The sequence below is a fragment of the Perognathus longimembris genome, chromosome 11 (assembly GCF_023159225.1).
Source record: "Perognathus longimembris pacificus isolate PPM17 chromosome 11, ASM2315922v1, whole genome shotgun sequence".
NCBI classification, from domain to species: domain Eukaryota; kingdom Metazoa; phylum Chordata; class Mammalia; order Rodentia; family Heteromyidae; genus Perognathus; species Perognathus longimembris.
Window position 1 is genome coordinate 26,262,199 of NC_063171.1, and position 25,480 is coordinate 26,287,678.

Below are 25,480 nucleotides of genomic sequence, written 5' to 3' on the forward strand. Positions count from 1 at the left end.
TTATTCTTGGTAGTGTAAAAATGAATTCTACTTACAAATAATTTTATCTTAATTTCTAAAACATTCAATGAATACTGAGGATATCTTGCACCAAACCAAAGCATTCCACATGTCAAATTATATTGCCTTTTTTTCTCATGATCCCAAGGTGAAGAGTGTTAGAGTTTAACTCACAAGGTCACTGTCTCAAGTTCTCTCAGCCTCTTGACTCCATTTACACTGGACCCTTGGGTATCAACATTGGATAATATAAAAGCAGTTTAGGTAGTCACCTGGCTATAGTCTTCCAGTTAAAATTTAATGAATTTGGCTGTGTGTGGTAGTAACATTGAGTTTGAGGCCAATGCAGGCTCCATATTAAGTTCCAGACTAGCCCGAATAACAGTTTTTGAAAAAAGAATCCACTATTTGCTAAAGGCTTCTACCATATATATGAGAGAGGATTACAGAATAATAAAATTGTATTACAAGAATATCTTTATTATTAGAAATTATAGTAAATATATTATAAATTTAACATGTTATAAAATGTATAGTAAATATATTTTTAAAACTTATATATTATATATCTACTATACATTATATTACATAATACTGTGTATTATGTAACACAATATATTATTATAACATTTACTATTAATTTTATAACTATAACAGTAGCTAGGAATTTAATACTCCCATGCCTTAGGCAAGTAATAAATTTTGTTCATTCTTTTCCCTATTTTAAAAAATAGCAACTATACCCAGTTGTGGCGGTACATGACTCTGCTCCAAATATTCAGGAGGCTGGGGCAGGATGATTGAGAGTTCAAGGCCTGCCTAGCAAGCAACTATCTAAAAAACAACAACAAAAAGGCTAGTATATTTCATAAGACATTCTCAAAAGAACAACAGTAAAAAGGCTAATATATTTAATTAGTAGTATGTCCTAGACAAAGAGTCTAATTTAATCTTTCAAATACATTAAAAAATCTCTTTTAGGGGCTGGGGATATGGCCTAGTGGCAAGAGAGCTTGCCTCGTATACATGAGGCCCTAGGTTCGATTCCCCAACACCACATATACAGAAAACGGCCAGAAGTGGCGCTGTGGCTCAAGTGGCAGAGTGCTAGCCTTGAGTAAAAGGAAGCCAGGGACAGTGCTCAGGCCCTGAGTCCAAGGCCCAGGACTGGCCAAAAAAATAAATAAATAAAAATAAATAAAAAATCTCTTTCATAGTTGAGCTAACTAGTATGGAGAATTTCTATGATTTATCTCAATTCTAATAGCTAGAAACAGAACTAAAAAACAGGTGGGGCCGGGAATATAGGGTAGTAGCAAGAGTGCTTGCCTCACATACATGAAGCCCTGGGTTCGATTCCCCAGCACCACATATATAGAAAACGGCCAGAAGTGGTACTTTGGCTCAAGTGGCAGAGTGCTAGCCTTGAGCAAAACGAAGTCAGGGACAGTACTCATGCTCTGAGTCCAAGGCCCAGGACTGGCAAAAACAACAACAACAACAACAACAAAAAAAAACAGTGGAGTACTAGTCTTGAGCACAGAAGCTCAGGGATAATGCCCAGGAGCACAGAGTTCAAGCCACAGGACTGGCAAAAAAAAAAAAGAAAAAAAAACCCTAAAAAACAGGTGTTCCTGGCTCCTGCATACGAGCCTTTTATGACTAAATGCTGACAAGAAAGGAAGTGTAGCGGTTCACATCTGAAGTCCCAGTACTTGGGAATTTGAGAGAAGATCATGATTTTGAGGACCGCCTGACTGACATGGAAAGATCTTGTCTTGAAAAGCTAAGAACTGGGATTTAATTTAAGCTCAATAACAGAGCTTGCCCAGCATATGCCAGGCCCTAGGTTTAATCCCCAACAAGCATACATAGGCAGGCACACACACACACACACACACACACACACACACACACACACACACACTCACAAAACAGAATCTCCATAAAAAATGAGCCAAGTGCAAGGCACTACTTCTCCAACACTGTCTCCTACACACATACACAGATACACACTATAGAATACAAATAGCCTGTGTTTGTCAAGTAATACAACAAATGATATAGTATTGTGAAAGAATGAAGTTCTTCTGCAAACAGCTACTTTCTAAGAAGATGGATTAAATTTGGATGGGCAAAGTGAAAAATTGCTCTCTTACAGGGAAAATAAAACTAACCTGGCCAAAGTGGTGACTCGCTGTTGGACACAATTCAAGAAAATGTTTCAAAGGAAGATTTGAATAAGTCTGAGGTAGATTTCATATATGACATGTAGGTCAAAGGGCAGTCCTGCATGACTCCATGGTTTCTATCTTTTTAACCTCCATTTTTGGTCATCAAGTGCGGAAGTATATAAAATAATGGTTAAAATAAAGGCTTCAGAGTTTACAATAACTTGGTCTGATACTTCTTCATTTTGCCAGAAGTCAAGAAATGGAAACAATCAATGTACATATCTGTTGATGAATGGATAGAGAAAATGGGGAACATATAAACAATAAAATGCAATTCTGTCACACAACAAAAGATCATTACACTAAATAAGTAGATTAGGTACACAAAGACAAGAGCCACATGACCAAACTAATATGTGGACTGAAAAAGCTAATATCACAGAAGTTGAAAGCAGAATGGTGATTACCTGGTTGACAAATATAAAGGGTGAGATTAGAAAAGTGACGAATGATGATTGTTACATTTAGATAGGAGTAAGACATCTAGGGCCAGCTATTACACATAGAGATGACTAAAGATTTTAAAAAGCAAGAATAAAATATTTCAAATGTTTTTACCAAAAATAAAAGTGATAAGAGCTGGGTGCCAGTGACTCATGCCCTTAATCCTAGCTACACAAGAGGCTGAGATCTGAGGATTATGGTTCAAAGCCAGCCCATGTAGGAAAGTCTTAAGAGACTCTTACCTCCAATTAATCACAGAAAACAAGATGTGGTGCTGTGGCTTATATTGGTAGCATGCTAGCCTTGAGCGAAAGAGCTTAGGCCCTGAATCCAAGTCCCATGATCAACAGAAAAAAAGGTGATAAATATTTAGAGATACGTTACGTTTAACCTCATTTAAATATTATATGATGTATATTTGTATTTATCAAACCATCATGTGATACCTCATTAATATTAATATTTTAAGTGTCAGTTTTTTAAACCAGCAAAAATAATAAAGCAAGTAAAGAAAAATAAAAGATAGTAATCATACCAATCATCTACCAGTTTTCCCTACCACCTAGACATTGTTTTATTTCAGAGCAATTCGAAAATTTACATGAGTCCTGTCAGAAATGATGTAGATAGGTTAGAAACGCTGAAGGCTTGATAATGGGGTTGGGAAGCAATATTCAGTAACTTGCTGTCCTCACTAGCTTCTTTACTACAATGAAACCAGACCTGAATAAATTAACTCTTATTAAACTGAGCAATTGATACAAGAAGAGGAAACAAAGAGAGCATTTGTTGAACAGTGATATTCATCTGTTGTAACCTGATCAACAAAAACACCACTACTATGGACAATCATGTGATAATAAATAATCTTTCTTTATAACTGCATTGTAAAAAACATTTTCCACTGTTCATTTGTATCTTAGTCAAAAGAAATATCCTATGAGATAGTTTAGAGTGACAGCTTATCCTGAAGTGTAGACTTGCCAACACACATGTAATCCATCTCATTTTAAAGACCATAAGGAATTTGAATTGGGGCAAATGGGGCAGGAGAGAAGTAAAGCACATTTAACACCTGAATGCTGGACCCAGGGGAGCTTTAACTACTTTATCTCTTTTAATACAACACCAGAGGCTGGTTTTATCATCTCCATTTTATGGAAGAAACTATCTGCCTTAGTAACTTAAGCCAATAGTAAAGTAGAGGTATGACAAAAGCTGAAAAAAGTGATTAAAAACTCAGGAATTTTTTTTTTACTGCTTTTACATCAGATACATTATTCAATTCACTCTGTGTGTGTGTGTACGCGCGCACATGCATGCATGCATGCATGCATGTTAATCCTGGAGTCCCTGAACTTTTTTTGCTGGATAATAGCTAAGGCTCTATCACTTGAGCCACAGCTCTACTTCTGGCTTTTTGGTGTTTAACTGCAGATAAGAGTCTAATGGAATACTGTAACCTCTCTGTACATCAGTTTGACAATAAAAATTTGAGAAAAAAAAAAAAAAAGAGTCTAATGGACTTTCTTGCCTGGGCTGGCTTCAAGCCTCAATCCTCAGATCTCAGCCTTCTGAGTAGCTAGGATTACAGGCATAAGGCACTGGTGCCTGGCTCAATTTTCTCTGCCTGTCTGTCTTTCTGTCTGTCTGTCTCTCTCACACACATACTTGTCAGTCCTAGGGGTTTGAACTCTGGGCCTGTGGGCTGTCCCTGAGATTCTTTTGCTCAAAGCTAGCACTCTAACACTTGAGCCACAGTTCAACTTCTGGCTTTTTCTGGGCTGGCTTCCATCTGAGATCCGCAGACTTCAACCTCCCCGAGTAGCTAGAATTACAGGCATGAGCCACCAGTGCCTGGCCTTATATATATCTTTAAAAGACCATTTTTGGCCAGTGCTGGTTAGCTTATACTTACAATCCTGGCTACTCAGGAGGCTGAAATCTAAGGATCATGGTTCAAAACCAGCCCAGCTAGGAAAGTCCATCAAACACTTCTCTCTAATTAAGTACCAAAAAGCCAGAAGTAGAACTGTAACTAAAGTGATAAAGCCTTAGACTTCAGCAAAAAAGCTATAAGATAAAACCCAGGCCCTGAGTTCAAGCCACAATATGGCACCAAAAAAAAAATCTTTTCTTTTTCTTAAACTCTTTGGCATATACTGCTTACCCCTCTCTCCCTCCATCTCTCCTTTCCTTCCTTCTTCTCTCCCTCCCTCCTCTTTTCCTGTCTCCCTCCTTTCATAGTGCTGAGTATCTAATTCAGGAGCTATTGTATGCTAGGCAAGTACACTACCACAGAACCACATCCCAAGCTTTTATCAGTTAACTGACTATATACATCTTTAAATTCAACTATAGCTAGCCTGCATTGTTCACATGTGAATTGACATAAATGAGATGTGATCACAGCATATATTGTCTCATTGACTGTACTTTATAAATGAGTGCTATATTAGTTAATTTTATGTGAACTACTATATTATTTATAGTAACTAGCTATCAGTCACCAAAATATATGCTTTTGAAAAGCACATATTTTATTTTATGTTTGGCTAATTTCTTATTGAAGATATTCCACTTAAAAATATACCTCTGATACATGTTGCAAAATATTACCTTCCTATTAAAAAAAGGCTATAAATTTACCCATAGCATATCTGCAAGATATAATTCTAAAGTGGCCATTTTGTAAAGGAGCCTCATTCTATGTTCTCTTTTCAAACACAGTGTCTTTTTACTCCTTCAACCTTCCCTAATACTAAATATGTAAACTGTTTATGAAGTAGGGAGACCGGGTCTGGCCAGTACCATCTTGGCCACAAGGTGAATGGTAGGGTCTGGCTTCTTGTCTTCAAGGACAGGGAAGGTGACACCCCCACCTTCCAGGTGATGGGTGTGTCTGAATCCTTGGAGGCAGGGGCAGCCACTTGGCTGATAGGTTACTAAACCTGTCAGTCCAGTGATTGGGACTGGGAGCTTCCTGTGTCCCTGACTCCTGACCTGATCCTATTTAGGTCAGGACCAGCTCAGGCACTATACCACTACACGTGTCTCCGTGTTGTCTCCAGTCTCCCATCTCTTCTCTTGTCACCATTGTGTCCCAATTCGACTCCAGTGGAAAGCTGAATTGGTTTGTTGTTACTGTTTCCTTCCTTCCTTCCTTCCTTCCTTCCCTCCCTCCCTCCTTCCCTCCCTCCCTTCCTTTCTTCCTTCCTTCCTTCCTTCTCTGGCCTGTTTCCTAACAATGTTAAGTATATTTGCAGGCTGCAGGCTTTTCTAACAATTGGCTGCCTGCAGACTACCAGTGCTCCAATAAAGACTCCAGGATATGATCCTTCAAAATGTGGCTTCTCTGTTTTCTCACCTTATAACATTAATACTCTTTGATATCCTTACTACTTCCGTACAAGTCTTTTCGGTTTTTATATATCATGGAATAACCAGCAATATACAAATTTTCTGGAATTTTGTTTTTATTTCAGGGTACTAGAATAGAAGAAGAGTAAGGAAATTGGTCTGAGATTCACATAATAATTGTTTTTTTCTGATAGAGTAGGAAGACTTGAGCTCAATGAGGTAAACAATAGCCAGTCTCAGTGACAGGACATTGCAATGTGACAGCAGCCCTCATCGTAAGTCTAACTACCCTTAGCTCAGATGAGTCCATTGAGGTACTTTTCCAAATAAGCCAAAATAAAACTGTTAGAAATAATACCAATTGCTTCAATTAAACATCTAAGTAAGATCCTCTTCTAATACCTCAGTATATGAATTCTCAGAAAAAACTGGCTGAGCATTAAAGAGCCAATATTACAGAATTCTATATATAATTAATTAGATGTTTTATTATTTAGCATACTATGTATAGGGTACTCTGTTAGAAAAGAAAAGCAGATGAACAGGGCAATGCTGCTGAGATATTGAAGGGAACAAAGAAAGGGATGTTCATGTTTTATGAACTGTGTTGTTGGGTGTTTTTTTTTTTGTGACATACATCCTATGCTAACTACAAAAACACAGAAATCAGAATTCAAAGTGAAATGAATTCCTCTTAGTTTTAACAATCAATACACTCATTTACATTTTAAATAAATAAAACCCTGACACCTTTACAAAGAATAGGTCTATTAGTTATTTATGCAGTTGCTAAGCAATGCCCTCTTCTGAAGGGCTAAAGTGCATGAAATTAACAGGTTTCAGGAAAAAAAATCGAGTGAAAATCTAGAATTGCAGAAAGGGAAAAAGTATTAACTTCCTAATGAGGCTATAAGAATTTTAGTGGCTTTAGCAATAATAGTTAAACATTTGGTTTTCCACTACTACTAAATGAGATGGTACTTTTGCACATTAATATTTTAATTTCATTGATATAGTGATCATTATACCTCTGTACTCAAAAAGCCTAATTATTCAGAATGCTCCAAATGAAATCAGATCTAATTACTACTACTAACTGTGATGTCCATACCTGTCTTTCTCTAGCAGTATTTTCCTCAAAGTACCAGTTTCAGTATGGCCTGGTCTGTGCCTTAAAATATCTTACAGAAACATGAAATTATAAAGCTAATGAAGCTAGTGCTTTATAATGCTATTTACAAACTTCTAGATCTCTAATCTTGACAAAGGCACTACGAACATACAATGGGAAAATAAAAGACGGTTTCTTCAATAAATGGTACTGGAGAAACTGAATCTTCATGTATAAAAGAAGAAAACTGTAGTATTAACTGTATCCAAACAAAAATTAAATTGAAATGTAGGACCTGAAACCACAAAGTTTCTAGAAAGAAACATAGGGGAAAGCTCTTTACACTGGTCCTGACAATGTTCACTCTGTCCCCCATGCTGACACAGAGCAAAAGTTAATAGGTGGAGTCTATTAAATTAAAAAACATAGCAAAAGAAACAACAGAATGAAAAGGAAGCTAGGAAATGGGAGGAAATATTTGCAAATCATATCTATCAGAAGTTAACAATCAAAATCTCTACATCATATGAATTGACAGCAAGCAAGCAGAGAAAATAACTCAACTGTAAAATAATCAGAGGACTCAAATAGCCATTTTCTCAAAGAAGACGCATTATTACTAGTCATCAGTGAAATGCAAGTCAAAATGACGGTTGCCAAACTCTGAGAGTAGCAGGGAAAAGAGAGACACTATTCAATGGGAAGAAAGTATCAGTGTTAATATGATAAAGTCATGAGGAACAGCATGGTGAGTATAACTACTACTGTACTGTATTTTGAAATATGCTAGGAAAGTAAATCCTAAGTGATCTTAACACATATACTTTTCTTTCTTTTTTTCTTTTTTTTCCTTTGAGACAAGGCCTCTGGTATGTAGTTCAGGCTGTTCAGGTTGGCCTGAAATTTAACATGTAGCTCAGGCTGGCTTTCAGTTCCTTATTCTCTTACCTCTCTTTCCTCATACTTATGAGTGCTAGGATTGCACATATATACCATTATTAGGTTGGGCACTTGCTCATGTTCTCATGTCTCTCTCTCTCTCTCTATTGCTATTATTATTTTTAGTCTATATTAAACAAAACTTGATACAGAAGTTACTGAGGCCAGCTTTAACAAACTAGTGAAGAAAAGAATCTACATTTGTGATGAATATAATGGAGGAGAAGATTATATCTGGGTTGTAATCATGTAACTAGGACTTACATAATTTTTGCAACCAGTATTCCACATGAGCTTAGCAGCACCTTATTTTATTTTAAAACAACAGAATTAGGCTAAATGGTAGGTCAATTTAACTATTTCTTGAAGCATACTGCTATGTAAGAACTGTCATTCTTTCCTGTTTTATTTTTATGTGTATGTGTGTGGAGAGGAAGAGGTGCAAGCACATGCTAGGAAAGCACTGTACCACCACTGAGCTACATCCTTGGCCCTACTCAATCTTTAAGCATGCTCAGATGGGACCCATAACCACATAGTAGGATACTTTGAGTGTTTTGTGTTTTTTTTTAAACAGGCTAGGACTGTTTATTAAGGCAAAACAGTGAGGAGCCCAGCCTTCCCGTGGACTTGGAGGCTGAGCTAAGGGAGTGGGGTGAGCAGAGGTTCCAGTTAGGGGTTTTATAGTGTCTGAGGGAGGAGAACAGGGTTACTTGAGTTGAGTGTAAAGGAGGTCACGGTAGACGCAGGCAGAGAATAGGTGAGTATGCCCTTATCCAAACTCTCAAACTTTTTAAATGTTACTTTGTTTTTGCTTTTTGTTTCTCCATTAATAATAGTAATTCTCAGGGCAAACTCAGAACTTCATTGTGAAGTTCTAATTATCTACGAGAGAGTAAAATGCCATACCTTCAGGTGTGTCATTTCTGAGGAAATGGTATCATTTTAAGAAATAATATACATGAAGGTATGGTATTTTAATGACTTTTATCTTTATGACCTATTAGAATTTTTATCAATAGGATGTAATAATAAGACAAAATTTCCAAATATAATGAAAATGTTGTATGAACTGCACCTAACACATACAAACACATTCAATAAGTACTTTAAAATCTCAATTTGTTTTCTTTCTTTTCAAAAGCTTTACTACATTTAACAATTTTCTCATTCTCAAGAGTTTCTTTGCTTAGCAGGTACAAAAAATTAAGCTCACAGATGTGGAATACTTACTTCAGGAGTCTCCAAAATCACAGGTAGAATTTAGACTCATTTACAGTCCCTATGAGGTCCTTTAACTCAACCATTTATATCACAGGCCCTAATCACAGAACCATTCAGTGGCAAAATTCAGATGTGAATCAGCCCTTGTGACTCTTAAGTAACAGCTCTAAGGGAAGCAAAAAGCACAACCTGACTAAGTAAGGCCTATAGGACGTAGTTATTCCAATGTTCCACTGTTCAACTCTAGGAGCTAAATAAGGTGGGGATAAAGTTCTTCTTGAGGTTTTCTGACTAGAAGCATCACAGTATCTACAAAGATGCCTTGGTTCTTACTTGCTATATATCCCAGGACAAGGCCAGAAATGGAATAGGCTCTACTACAAGGAACATACAAGCTAAGCCAAATGGTAAGCTTTATTCCCTATACTTAAAATGAAATCAGGCTTCCCTGTAAAACATGACTTTCTATGATAGTACAGGAAAGAAAGAGGGATTATCTTAAAAAGCATTTAAAACTTAAAAGGGGAAAAGCACTAACATTCACTCTACTGCAGCTATAATTTTTTTGTTAGTAAGTTTTATTTCAAATTCACTGGTAGAATCTGTAAGATCACTCATTTCCTGGTTGTCAGAGCATACTTCTATGATATTTGCTAACCTTAACACATATGTAATAAGAAATCTGGAAGTTTAACGTTTGGTTTGATGACAAATAATTTATGAAATAAATTTTAAAATCCAAGGTCAATGATATTAATGTAACAAAACCAAGATTTTCTTTACATTTAAGAGGCAGAAATCTGTTAAAATAAGCTCATTGTGCCATCTGTTTGCAATGCTAATACATGTATTGGCATTGGATTTACCATACATAGCCCACTACATGACATTTAGTATAGTCTCAGGGTCTCATTTCTACGAGTTTATCTTTTATGACTCTACATTATTGTGCAGCAGCATACTGTACACATCTGTGCTTGTCAGACCACTTAAATTTATACTTAGTGTAGAAGCATTATTTAGAAGATAAACATGCTAGAAAAAAATCCTCAATGTGAGAGGGCACCAAGCATGACTTCAGGGTGATCTATACCATTTCTTCCTCTCCTTCAGCAAAGCTCAATACTTACGTTGAGCACAGACTAACAGAGCAGGTTTGGCCTTTGGAGAAAAACTGGCCTTTGAGTTGAGGCTTGGAAGCCGCTGCTCTTAGGAGCTCACTTAGGAGTTACTCACAATTTTGAAATCTGAGCCCAGCAGATTCAAATTTCTTCTGAACCAGCAGCAAAGATAAAACTCACTCAGTGAAAGTTATGGCTTGACTACATAAAAGGATTACTGGTCTTCAATAAAACAAGCCTGCCTTCTTTTAAGTAGCATTCTTATCATATAATGCAAGTTATTACTTTTCTACAATTTAGATACTAATGAGTGGTAAGGCCACTTACGTTGTGGCACACAGCTTTGCTACTTTAAATGCCCCAACCTAGAACAGAATTACAAAAAATATGATAGCATTCCTTTCAGAAATACCTCATTTTAAACAAAACATTTATTTTTGCTTGCTAAAAAATAACGAAGTTCTGCTAAAAGTGACCAATATTTTCTTTTAAGCAAGTTGATTATCAAAATACAAGAGAAACCTTGCTCACACCTGTAATCCTAGCTACTCAGGAGGCTGAGATCAAGATTCAAAGCCAGCTCAGGAAGAAAGTCCTTGAGACTCTTATCTCTTTAAAGCCACTTAACCACTTAAAAGATGGAATAGGAGTTGTGACTCAAGTGTTAAGAATGCTAGCCTTGAGGGGCTGGGGAGATAGCCTAGTGGCAAGAGTGCCTGCCTCGGATACACGAGGCCCTAGGTTCGATTCCCCAGCACCACATATACAGAAAACGGCCAGAAACGGCGCTGTGGCTCAAGTGGCAGAGTGCTAGCCTTGAGCGGGAAGAAGCCAGGGACAGTGCTCAGGCCCTGAGTCCAAGGCCCAGGACTGGCCCCCCCCCCCCCGAAAAAAAAAATGCTAGCCTTGAGGGGAAAAAAAAGTTCAGGGGCAGTGCCCGCCTCCTCTGAGTCCCAGGACCAGCACATACACAAAAAAACAATAGAAACAGTTTCCATTTGTATAGCCACTAAAATCAGCTGTATAATTTTTTTCGGTGTTTCACACTTATTATTTCACAATGGTATTATACAAGTGGTATATGTATTCTCTGATCTCTGCAGGCTTACAACAGAACAAGCCCCTAGAGTCATCCTGGAAAGGAAAACTGCACCATAGAATATGCTAGCAGAAAGAAATCACATTAAAAGTCAGTATCAAATACTCCTGCAGAATATGGACTTGACAATGTTGCTATGAAGCTGGACTCAAGATACAACTGTGTTGTAAAGCTTTCCATTCAGAGCCTGAAGTAATGGAAACCACAGGAGTGAGTCCCACTCCTCAACCCTCCTATGCTCTTTGTAGACCCCATCAGATGTTCTCTGTGGTTCTCAGGGTTAAGTAAGTTCTAGTAAGGAAACTTAAAAGATAAACTATTTTTACTCAAAGTTGAGTTATTCAAGAAAATGCTAGAAAATCTAAAGTAGTGAGAAAAATTACTGAGTCATTTGCTTGTACTGTAATGATCAGAAATTTCTGTAATAACACTTAGTAATTAGTAATAACAATAACAATCTAAGTTAGATAAATCCAAGAAGTATTTAAAAAAAGTAAGGGCTTATTCCTTAAGACACTCTGTCAGGATATCATGTTGTAATATAGGCTGGCCAGAAATTTGCTTTTTACCTAGAATGTTCTCATACTCCTGTCTTCTTTACTTTCTGAAGGTTATGATTATGGGTGTGTGCACACTGTGTACCACACACATTGAGAAAGGCAAATTTTCTGAACTGTAGATCCTTGAAATCCTTTAATGGCTCCTAGGCTGCTATAGACTATCTCTTTCTCCCATATGTGCTGAAAATCCTACTCTTGTCTCTGAATCGTGTTTCTCTCTCCCTTCAGATCAATTTGGTCTGCCTGGAAAAAAAAAAGTATATGTATATAATTTGTGTTGGTCCTGGGGCTTTAACTCAGGGCATGGGTGCTGATCTTGAGCTTTTTTTGCTCAAGGCTAGCACTGTATCACTTGAACCATAGCTCTACTTCTGGCTTTTTGGTGGCTGACTGAAGATGAGAGTCTCTTGGGTTTATCTGTCTGGGCTGGCTTTGATCCATGAGTCTCAGATTTCAGCCTCCCAAGTAGCAAGGATTACAGGCATGAGCCATTGGCACCCAGCTGAAAATATTTTTTTACCAGCTAAACTTTAAATTTTAAGCTAACATGAAAACTAAATATTTAAGATGAAACAATAATGGAATCATAATATGTGCTCAATAGTGTTTGGTCTGCTATGTACAGAATTCTTTCTTTGTCAAGGCATACTAAAAGGAATACTTGAGGTTTATAATCTAGTAAGGCAAAATGAAAGAAAATATCTTAAGCTCCCTTCTCCCCTCACCTACAAATGAGTCTCCTCAATGCCAAATTGTGTTGTTAGCATTATCTTTCCCTAAGCGTTCTCTGTATCACATCACCTTTCTTAAACAACTGAAAGTATTTGTACATCATTTTTTTCCCTGTTCAAAGTACCACCTTCTTGAGGTGGGCACAAAAAACTGCTATTGTTTATCAGTCCACATTGCAGTTACAGAGCAAACAAGAAAAGTTGAACTGAAAGAGCAGTTATGAAAAATTAGAACCATTTGGCTACAAGAATTTGGGTGTGTGTGAGAGAAAGTGAGTGTGTGTGTGTGAGTGTGTGTATGTGTGTGAAAAAGACAGAGATACAGAGAGGGGAGAAAGAGAGAAGTTAGGAGGGAAGGGTAGGTGACTAGGGCGATTACTGTAAAGTTTCACATAAAAATAGAATAAAAAAGCATATCCTTTGTCTAGGCCTTAAAAGAACTCATTGAAAGTAGCTTAACCAAGCCACTTGAGAAGTGCAGAAACAGAAAATTCCCAATTGCCCAGGGCTATGGGGATAAGTAATGGCATGGTTAGTTCCTTATTCCCTTAGCAGCAATAATATACTGACCATTGTCTTCCTATATAGAAATTAACTAAAATATTTTCATTCCTTCCCCACCAACACACATAAAACACAAACACATTTAAAAATTCATGATTTAGCTTTTACTTATTAATCACAATTACTCATAGCTTCTACTGACTCAAGACATCTTTGCCTGCCTTTATTCTTGCCAAGGATTTGATTTCAATTCCTATTAAACAATCCTACCTCCGATTTAAAGTTTCCTAAGAAAGGACATATGACTAGTCTACTGTGTTGGCATGGCACCGTCAGTTAAAGAAGCACTTATAGAGGCTATCTGTTGCTCCAGGCTTTTAATAGCCTGGTTAAATGTTTACTAAGATGTTGTTAGGACGATATGCTCAACAGTACAGAATATAGCTAACTGTACATAGTTTCCAGAGTTGATATCTTCAGCAAAGTACTGACCTCAGAAAGGGTCTTTGGGTGTACAGATTCTCCTACTTTTGTCATACCTAATGTATTAGTTAAGCTTTCCTCAATTCTGGTGTCCAATATAATACTAATTTTACCCAGGTTGTCTATTATTACCAAGAGCATTGGTATTATATAATAGATTGCTCATTTTAATATAATTGAGGAATTTCTTCTTGTTTAAATGTAATGACGACCAAGGCAAATATCTACATTGCTAATGAAACAAGAATTGTGCATATCCAGCTAGAAATTCTTCAAAACAGTTAAATCAAATAGTTCTGCCTGCTATTTTATCAAGGGTTTAAAGTGATTAATATATCTACTTTATAAATGGATCATCCATTCATGAGAATGGAGCCCTAGGGAGTTTAGGAGAAATTAAACCTTACTGATAATTAATTACATTTTTTGCCACCTAAGACCACATAGACTAAGTCCTTCTTTTTTTAAATCACTTATAACGCTTTAGAACTGAATTTAGGTTGACTTACCCTAATCCGTATGAGACTAAATTCTATTAGCAACTTGTAGAATAAGAAAAAAAATCAGACACCAACAGCTCAATCATTCAAGGGAAGAGGTACACTAGATTCAGAGGTGAGACTTCTATCACTTAAGAATTACAATCAGGGCACAGCTGTATACCTCAGCCTGGCCTAACACCTGCATGAGTCAGCCAATGCTTTGGTGAGGATGGCATGTGTGTCCCTGGGCTTAGCCATATGCCACTGGAATTAAAGAGGAGGATTTTCCTCAGGCCAGAATATGATCCTCTAATGTGCCTGTAGGGCATACACCCAACGGTTCACCCTATGTGAAATATTCTTAATTCTTGCAAAATTATAAACTCTGCCAACTCTGATGATAACCCAATTTTTTTAGAGCACACAAATCAAAGAAAAAATTCTTTAAACAAAAAGGATACAAATGTAGGTAAGATTCTTATATAACAAGCCTTATCATAAAATAAAAAAAATTGTCAATTCCCAAATAATGACCTGTATCTTAAGACATATCACTGGTGTAGTTAATGAAATCCTCTTTAATGACTATCCAAAAAATATACTCTACAAGGAGTACTTTTCTGAATAATTAATCCCATACCACACTACCTGCAGCATTCATCAGATTTTCATCTAAGAGTGAATTAAAGAACACTGAGCAATATCACCGTGCTAGGAACTGTCCTGGATCTAAATTTAATTCAATTATTCCTCAAAAGAGAGAGCCAAGAAGGTCCAAATATGCAAATTAAAAAATAAGAAAATAAGGTAAAAATATATCTGACTAAAAATTCAGAGGGAATGTTCCGATTTCAATGTGTCCTAACACAGATAGGCACATCTTCCAACAATTTATATATCTCTCAAAACTTTATCGTGGCGACTACGACATCTGTCATCAAATGTATGAAAGCAAGGTATTTGTCAGTTTTGATGGCATATGATCACATGCAGTGTTAAAGCAGGTAAGAAGGAAAGTTGGTAAAGGTTGTCATTAACTCTATTTTGTAATAAGGACGCTGCTAGTGGGTAGGAAACAGAGTCTGTAGGAGGTATCTGTGAAATGAACTACAGGGTCAGACAGACAGAGGGAGATTGAAGGTTATTGTTAATGGGGGATAGGAAGAAATTACATTCTTTAACTTCTCTCATGCCAGGAGCATTTAAACTTCCTCACATCTAAACCTGTGCCATATAGCTTGATCATTAACAAAAAGAAAATCAATGAAATGAATGAGAATAAAACTGTGTGATATTGCCATGAAAGAAAATTAACATCTTTTAATGTGTAAATAACTGTTCAAATAGTTAAATCACAGAATCTTTACAATTTAAAACTTTAGTTTTTGAAGCAATAGGCATTTATTGATTGATTGATTTTACTGGGGATTGAATTCTCAAGGCCTCCAACTTACTAGGAAAACACTATAGTACATGAGCCACTCACCATCTCTTTTTGTCTTGTTTTTCTGACAAACTTTGTCACGGCCAGTCTCCTGCCTCATTCTTGCAACAGCTCGTATTATAAAACATGTGCTATCATATTTCTTTGTGTGTGGTCGTGGGACTTGAACTCAGGGCTTAGGCCCTTTCCCTGAGCTTTTTCACTCAAAGCAAATGAGCCACAGTGTCACTTCCAGTTGTCTGGGGGGTTCATTGGAGCTAAGAGTCTCACAGACTTTCCTGCCTGGGCTGGCTTTGAACCATGATACTCAGATCTTAGCATCCTGAGTAGCTAGGATTATAGACATGAGCCACTGGTGCCTGGTGACTTATATTTGAGACAGGGTCTCAGTAAACTTTTTTTTTTGTTGTTAGTTCTTGGCCTTGACTCAGGGACTGAGCACTGTCCCTGGCTTCTTTTTGCTCAAGGCTAGCACTCTGCCACTTGAGCCACAGTGCCACTTCTGGCTGTTTTCTATACATGTGGTGCTGGGGAATCAAACTCAGGGCTTCACGTATACGAGGCAAGCACTCTTGCGACAGGCCATATTCCCAGCCCCTCAGTAAACTTTTGTTTGGGCTGGCCTTAGACTAAGATCATGTAGTGTCCTTCCAAGTAGCTGGGATTACAGCTATGTGCCACTAGCCTGGCCCTTAGAATTCTATTTTTGATCATGTAACTTTCAGGTCTCAGAAAAATCTGTTGGGGATTCTGAACTATGTACTCATTTGCAAATTCCAATGTGTCATCAACAACACGTAGCTTCCAATCCCACTTTGGGTGCTGATATTCAGCTAGTGAATACAGTACAAAAGGTGTGTAAGAAGTTTATTTTTTAATATTCAGACCTAAGAAAGAAATGCACATCACTTTAACTTTCACTCCTTTCCCTAGAGTCAGTCATATGACTATTCCTGAGTATAAGGAGGCTGGAAAATATAGTCTAGCTATGTCAGCCAAAAAAAGGGAACAAAAGGTACTTGCAGGTACTACATTTTTATTGGGCTAAGTTAGATGAAGCAGAGTGTGGCAGCTGCTGAGTGTCCAAACAGTAAGTACTTTTCCACAGGCTTAGGCATAACTGGGAGGCCTGAGCAGAAACCCTTATTCGCAACCCAGAGTGTTCCAAAACACTCCAATCACTAACTCTTCATCCTTAATTAATTAAGTGATTTATTTCTGTGCTGGTATTGGGTCTTGAACTCAATGCCTCACACTCTCACTCATCTTTTTCATTCAAGGATGGTGATCTACCACTTCAGCAATTCCTCCACTTCTGGCTTCTTGCTGATTATTGGAGATAAAGTCTCAGATTTTTTTGTACATTCTGTTAATTGATTGGAAAACTCTAAATAGTAATAACACTTGTCCATAGCTAAATTCTTTTTTTTTTTGGCCAGTCCTGGGCCTTGGACTCAGGGCCTGAGCAATGTCCCTGGCTTCTTCCCGCTCAAGGCTGGCACTCTGCCACCTGAGCCACAGCGCCCCTTCTGGCCGTTTTCCATATATGTGGTGCTGGGGAATCGAACCTAGAGCTTCATGTGTAGGAGGCAAGCACTCTTGCCACTAGGCCATATTCCCAGCCCCATAGCTAAATTCTTAAAATTAGTCTTACACAAAAATTTTAGCCCACAATGTATTGGTCCCAAATGTACTTTCACTGAAATTCTTAGAAAAGGATATGTCATGGTTGACAAGTTGTAATAGTGGATGAGAAAATAAATAATATTCAGTAATTAGATAGCTAGTGAGCATGTCTTACCTGTACCTTATTTCTTCTTCTAAACTCCTTAATATGATGGTGTGTTTCAAATCTATATTTTTTATTAAAGTTGTCTTAAGTTTTCTTAAGCCAAGACATTTATTTTATTAATTTAACATTTAATTTTATTAAGACTATGGTGGTATTTAGTCATCCAATGAACATTGGACTTCTTGCTACTAGCCAAGGATTACATTAAAAACAACAGTAAGTACACAAAAATTTTGCTTTCACAAAGCTTACTTTCTCATTTGCTCTTTTTTGTTTTAAAATCTTATGAGATTATTTAAAAGAATTCACATTCCAGTGTTAAGCTAGCATTTAATCAGAAAGGTCACACTCTCAAAGTAGTTTCAGTAAGCATTTTGGAAGCTAGTGTTATTTTTCCTAAAAGGTTTTATATAACAGGTATTCAAAATTATCTTCTGTTATGGAAATCAGAGTTTAATATATGTGAGCTGTCTAAAATGTTTGGATGGCATTCGCCTCCCTTATGATCAAATCCTAAGATCCAGTAAACTCTTTACCCCTGATCTTGCCGAATGGCTCTCAGGGCTAGAGTCAGGTCTGGAATTTGTTTTGGGGTTCTTTTCATTTTCCCTTTATGGTACTGGGGTTTGAACACAGAGTTTGAAGCTTGTTAGGCAGGTGTTCTGCCACTTCAGCCACATATCCAGTCCTTTACATTTTTCTAGGGCTAGCCTCAGACCTTGATCTTCCTACCTCCACCTCTTAAGTGGCTGAGACCAGATGCATGCACCATCACATCTGGCTAGATAGCTTGTTTGCTAGCCTTGAACCTCACAGCACTATGCCTGACCCTAGTTTGGTGGATTTTAATTGTCCTAATGACTATAAAATTACCTATATGTCTTCATGATGTTGCATCTGCCAACACTGTGGAAGTTTGTGTTAGAGCGACTTAATGAATTTATTAAATAGATGTATAACCTGCTTTTTTTTTTTTTACTATTTACTAATGATTTCCTTTAAATGTTTCTCTCACTAACACACACACATACACACACACACAAAGAAGTTGGGGGCATAATTCAGTGATATAGCACTTGTCTGACACATGTGAATTCAATCCTCAACACACAAAATAATGACAAAAAAAAAAGAAAACAGATTTGGTGAACAATTTGTTGATCTATGCCACAGTGTCTTCCTCAGATTGTACTTCATTTTAAAATTCATGACTATCTTGTATTTTAGGAATGTGAATTTAAATAAATGTTCTATTTGTTAAAATGAATTTCTACTACTTAACAAATTCACCTGTCAATGAAATTTACACTGGCTTATTCAATTATGACTTCAACTACATAAAAGTACTTTTAAACCTCAATAGTTTTAATGTGACAAATAGCAATACTGCATCTACTTGCACTACCTACTTGTCAAAATTAATATTTCAAAAACAAAACTGATTTTCCACTTAATATCGCCTCTTGACTTTCTCAGCTCAGAAGATCTCTCAACAGTCTGAGTCTCAGGTCAGATGCTTGGAAATAACCCATTATATTTTATTCATTCTCAAGCAATTTATTATTCCCAACCAACTTACTATTAGTTACTTGTATACTGTGTATGTGTGTGTGTGTGTGTGTGTGTGTGCAGGTGTGTGTGCACATGTGCTTGCGTGCGCATGTGCTGGTCCTGGGCTTGAACTCATGACCTGGGTGCTATGTCTTAGCTTTTCTGATCAAGGGTAGCACTGTACTATTTTAGCCACTGTTCCACTTGTGGCTTTTTAGTGATTAAATGGGGAACAGTCTCTCACAGACTTTACTGCCCAGATTTGCTATAAACCACAATCATTGATTGCTTGCCTGCTGTCTAGGCAGGATTAAAGGAATGAGCTACCAGCACCCACCATGTATCCTTCTTTTAAGATATATCTTAAATCTATGAATTTTTTCCAGTTCTCCTTAATCCAAACCAAATCTACCACTCTTCTTGGTAAATTCCACCTTTACCGTGGCATACTTCTTTTACATTCTGTCTGTTCTTTCTCACAAGAGTCAGGTAATTGGGGGTGGGAATATGGCCTAGTGGCAAGAGTGGTTGCCTCCTATACACGAAACCCTAGGTTTGATTCCTCAGTATCACCTATATAGGAAATGGCCAGAAGTGGCGCTGTGGCTCATGTGGCAGAGTGCTAGCCTTGAGCAAAAAGGAAGCCAGGGACAGAGCTCAGGCCTTGAGTTCAAGGCCCAGGGCTGGCAAAAAAAAAAAAAAAAAAAAAAGAGTCAGGTAATCTTTTGAAAAACCTTCAACATTGCATTAGGAGGAAATTCAAAATTCTAACTAAGGCCTTTGAGGTACTATAAGAATCTTGTCCCTGACTTCATCTCCAACTTCATTTTTCTCTATCTGTGTTTATCTGTTCTTTGTAAAAGGTCAAATGCCTTTCTGACTGAGGGCCTTGCAGAACAGTATTTCCTGTTTAGAGAGTTTTTATATACTGATGTATATGATTCCAACCCAATTCACACACTTAGGCTAAGACAGGCAATTATCCCAACTGTACTCTTCTGGGAAGAGCTGTTTAGAGGCACCACCCTTTCTTCCCCAGTTGACTATAGACAGAGAAGTCTTTTAGAGGGCCTGGTTTCATATTTTTATTCCTATTATTCCCAGAATGTAGATCACCAGGGATCAACAAATATGTAGAAAACAAAACAGGGTTTAGGATTCACTTCTATCCCATAGTTTTTAGAATTCCTGGCCTCTAAAAATTTTCATGTTCAGTAGGATATCATTTTGATACATATTTTAACTATTTTATCTAGAACTTACACTGACATCTAGCCCACTGTTTCACCAGAAATAAAATTTCCTCTTTGCACACTTAACTATTCCTTAAATTTCTACTCATCTTCTAGGGCATCAGTTTACTTCCTCTGAAAAGTTGTCCTTGATTCTTATTTTTAGTTTATTTCATTTCCCCCTCTGTGACAGCCTTGTCTTTCCCTCTGAACCTTGATCACAACTTGTACACTACTTATGTGTTTTTTGTCCTTACCATTATCTTTTAAATTTCAGGGGGACAGGAATCTTTTTTTTGTTATCATTTTTACTCAGAGATGCTACTGTAATACTAGGACATGGTATATGCTAAATATTAACTACAAGAATGTGCGAATGAAGTTTAATATGATCATACTGCATTAGAATGGTTTTCAATATTGTGGGTGACTAATAAATCCTGCTAGTATTAGTAACTTTCCCAGTTTGACTGCTCTTCAGAATTATGCATTATAAAATTAGTACAAATAAAATAGTATTGAGAAGTATTAAAGCACAGACTCTAGAACTAGACTGCCTGAATTCAAAATTTACCTTGTCATAGACTTAAACATCATTTCATCTATAAAACTAATCAGTAAGAGCACTCATTGCATGGTGTTATCATGATAATTAATGATAATCATGCCAGGTTTCCAGAGAAGCAGTACAAAAGCAGTGTTATTACCAAGTTAATATTAAACAATGCAGTATCTTCAAATAAAAATGGCAAATTATCAGGAGGGCCAAACTCTAGAAAAGAATGAGAGGTTGCAGAGGTGTCAGAAGGAGGCAAGAATGCACAGAGACATCCAGGAGGATGGCACAAAGAAATGGATGCATAAGTGCCCACCGCCAGCCATGGATGTCATAGGCATAGCTGTCAGAGAAAGGGCTACTGGAAAGAGCCTCATCTGAGTGATCTCCTTTTGCAAATGTTCAATGCACTTAGTTTATCTAATCAATCACCAACTCTACATGGAAGGGTGGATTTGAATCTGTTTTTAAGTTTAGTTCATTCAAAATAGCTTAGAATGCTTGCCAAGGAGCCTAGATTAAGTTATGCATCTTCTAACAGCAACACATGTATCTGGCACTAATATGGCAGTCTTCTCACAATGTAGTATTCTACTCAGGGGTCTTATGTTTCAAGAGACAAAAATAGAGACAACATACCAGACATTTCCTTTTCTTTTCAGCTGCATTTTTCTCCAAATACTGATAATATATTATATAATCTCCTCTTATCAGTCCACCCTTCACCCTGCACTCTCCCATACCAGGTACTGGAATAATCTAAAATAGAAGTCAATACTTTGGATATTTTCATATTTCATTAACTATAGCTTTGATTATCTTATAAGAAACAAAATTTCATCCTTTCTCTACATATAGTACTAGTTCCTTTTAATCACTCTGAGACTATTTACTGATGGCTCTCCATAAACATGTATATTAAGATGAGTTTAAATACATTATCCATAAAAGAGTGGGAGGTCATATCTATTGGAATAAGATGATGAAAGTTGAACTCTGAGATATAACGAGAACAGTTTAACTAGGTCAACTACAAGAGTCTGTCCACAGCTGAGGTTGGTGTCACATGGGAAGCAGCTATCATTTGGTTCTATAATAGTAGATTCAGTGACAATGTATCAGTAGTTCTTCAAAATAAGACAGACTTCTATCCTCAGAAAAAAACTGGAGGAAGTAGACTTCAAAAAACAAAAAGAAAGAAAGAAAAAACCCAAACACCATTGGTAGAATCCAGGCAGCAGTGGCTCACACGTGTGACCCAAGCTACTCAGAAGGCTGATATCTGAGAGTCATGGTTTGAAGTCAGCCTGGACAAGAAAATCTGTGAGATGCTTATCTCCAATTAACTACTAAGAAAATGGAAGTGGAGATATGGCTCAAGTAGTAGTAGGAAAAACATTAGAACTTATCTGCATACACAGGAACTTTCTGAAGAGAGTCCCAGGGGCATAGAAAATAGGAGAGAGACTTGATAAATGGGATTACATCAAAATAAAAAGTTTCTGTACAGCAAAGTTTCAGATCTGATATTGACGTCTTTGATCCATTTTAAGTTTATATTGGTTCAAGGTGACAAACAGGGATCTAATTTTAGCCTAGCAGAGGTGTGTGTGTGTGTGTGTGTGTGTGTGTGTGTGTGTGTATGTGTTTGTGTGTTCCTCTCCTGGGCCTGGGTGCTGCTCCTGAGCTTTTTGGCTCACGGCTAGTGGTATTTCATAGGAAAGGAACACAAGGTATGATTTTATTTAAATTGAACCTTTTCAATGGTTCCTACAAAGACATATACTTTAGATCCATAGAGTTAACAAAAGCTTCTATGTGGCTTTATTACTAATTCAAAGAAAGTCTCTACTGAGAGAGAACATTTTTGTTCATGTACAGCAATACCAGCTAGCAGTAAATAGTAAACAGTATGAAGAAATTAGAAGAATATTACCTTAAATAAGAACATTCTTTATAAGACTTGCTCTATAATAGAAGTTATTTTCAAATAAATTAAAATCTGTGGTTGCAAATATGTATGAAGATCTTCCAGGGGAAAACATTATAAGATAAAGAAATTCACTGCTATCTCATTAAAACCATGATTTGTGAAGGGTAAGATCAAATTGCATTCATCCATTCTGAGAAGATGGAAAATTGTTCAATACCATATATAAGTAAGTGAGCTGGAATATAACTTAGAATTATCATCATCGTCGTCATCATCATCATCATCATCATCATCATCACTACCATCATCATTAAGTAGCTACACAAGTTATAATTCCGTAAGAGCTTAAAATTTTCTGAAGTAAACAGCTACCATAGTAACAACCTATCACCAGTTGTTACCTTTCCAGCATGGAGTATGACAACAATTTTGGTGTATGATAGGAAGATGCCAGGACAGAGCACCAGTAGGTGCTCTTTTCAGTATTTCTGCCATCTTTGTTCATTCTTCCTATAATGCATTTCAACCTTTGAACATGTGATTAGCATAAAGTGGAAGTGATGGTTGGTGCTGTTGTTAGGATAAAGAGAAGTAAATCTTAGGAGCTGATCATGAATGCTGAGCTATGTTGGCATGGTTTTGCTGCCACCAATTAACTTAAGCTGATAACTGAAATTTTTTATAACAGGTGAGTATTACCTTCTAGTGTCAGAAGACTTTCTTCAAGAATTTTTGAAGGCTAGAAGGCAGTAGCTCACACCTATAATCCTACTCAAGAGGCTGACATCTAAGGATTGCATTTTATGGCCAACTCAAGCAGACAAATCTGAGCAGTCTCATCTCTTGATTAACTAGCAAAAAGTCAGAACTAGAGGTATGGTCAAATAATAGAGTGCCAGCTGTGATTGAAAAAGTTGAGAGAGAGCAAGGCCCTAAGTTCAAGCCGCAGTACCAACACAGAAAAATTTAAAAAAAAAAGAATTTTTGAAGAAAATACTTTTCCTCCTTGCATAAGTACAAATAAATCACCATTCTTCCTATCTGTAGAGTATAATAGTTCTTTATTGCCTTCTCCTTCTTGCAATGTCTTAGCCCTCATCTATCTCTACTTTCTTTTCTACTAGAATCCGTTGTCCACCATGACAACCACACTTCTCCAACTAGCCTTCTGATTCCCAGGAGTGCCGAAGTCAGCACCTACCAGCTCTGGAGTAATGGCTGTTCCTATTCAGAAATTATTTGATACAGATGCTAAGTCATTGGTAGCTTAAGATTTCCAAAAGAGGGCGTATTTATACCACAGAAACTGGCAAAAGCAAATTTCTCAAAATACAAGCAGATCAAGAATATCTCTTTTCCTCTCTTGTCTTCTACAGTTTAATGATATATCATAGCTCTAGCCTCACTATACTTCATTAGCCACAATTAAATTCACCCTAAATCACTGAATTAAAATTAGGTTCATTGCTCTCACATATCCTTATTATATCTCTTCTAGTATTTATCTCACTTTGTATATTAACATCTATTAAGATGATTATCTAATTAATACCTTCCCCCCAATACTATAAACCTCTTGAGTTCAGAGAGCCCATCTGCTCTTGTACAATCTCAGTCTCTGGATTTCACACAGTGCCTAGCATACAGCAGATACTTATTTCAGACATCAGAATTCACTAGGGCTTTTTCCTTTGGCAGTTAAAAATTCATCTTTCCTATTTCCCATTCCATCCATCTTAGCCTCATGTCTTCTCCTTTCCCATATGTATTCTCTGATTTGTTGGCTACCTCTTCCATTTTCCATCCTTTCCTCATAACCTTTTCAAACAATTGTCTCATCTTTATTTCTCCATTTAATGATCTCATGTTTATTCTTATAACCTCTGGCTTTTATACTGCACCACTCCACTGAAACAACTCCCCCTAAGGCCCATCAGAAGTTCGTGAGTACCTTACACAACTTCTATGAATCACTGACATGATTCATTTCTTCCTACCTTCTTAGTCTTACCAACTTCTATTACTCAGCCCTTTTTTAAAAATAAATTTTTATTATCAAACTGAATTACAGAGAGGTTACAGTTTCATACATTAGGCATTGGATACATTTCGTGTACTGTTTGTTACCTCGTCCCTCATTCCCCCTCCCCCTTTCCTTCCCTCCAGCCTTTTTTTTTTTTAAACATGTGAATATATCTATTCTCAGCCCCCTTTTCTGTTCACTTTGCACATTCCTCTAGGAAAATTCACTTATAACCAAGGTTCCCACTTTTATCTGTTCTTTTTTTTTTTTCTCAAATTTTTATTATCAAACTGACGTACAGAGAGGTTACAGTATCATACGTTGGGCATTGGATACATTTCTTGTACTGTTTGTTGCCTTGTCCCTCATGCCCCCCTTTATCTCAGTTCTTACTTCCATATCCACTTACCTGTTGGTTACTGATATTTACTTGGGTATGAGTTTGTGAATATGTGCCACAAACTTAACATACTCAAAATTGAACTCATTACGCCCCATTCATGTAATTTGTTTTTGTTTGATTCCTTTCTCAGTGTGATTACTGTCAAGTTGCCTAAGGAACACTACTGAGTGTCATTACTAGCTTACTTCCTCTTCCCTAATGCTCATATTTAATCACTAAGATCTCTTGATTGTGACTCTTGAATGTCCCCCCCC

The 25,480-nt window shown here is 37.0% G+C and overlaps 1 protein-coding gene across 4 annotated transcripts in view; it reads right to left on the reverse strand.

Moving 5' to 3' along the window:
• Rabgap1l (RAB GTPase activating protein 1 like) overlaps positions 1–25,480 on the reverse strand; it is a 526,658-nt gene that overhangs the window by 91,229 nt on the left and 409,949 nt on the right. Inside the window, exon 20 of one of the 4 annotated variants that reach the window (XM_048356664.1) lies at positions 23,144–23,310. The exons of the other annotated variants lie outside the window; for them this stretch is intronic. Within the exon in view, the coding sequence (XP_048212621.1) occupies positions 23,302–23,310 (9 nt within the window). The 3' untranslated portion in view covers positions 23,144–23,301. Of the gene's footprint in view, positions 1–23,143; positions 23,311–25,480 lie in introns of those variants that run through there. 4 annotated transcript variants of the gene reach the window in all.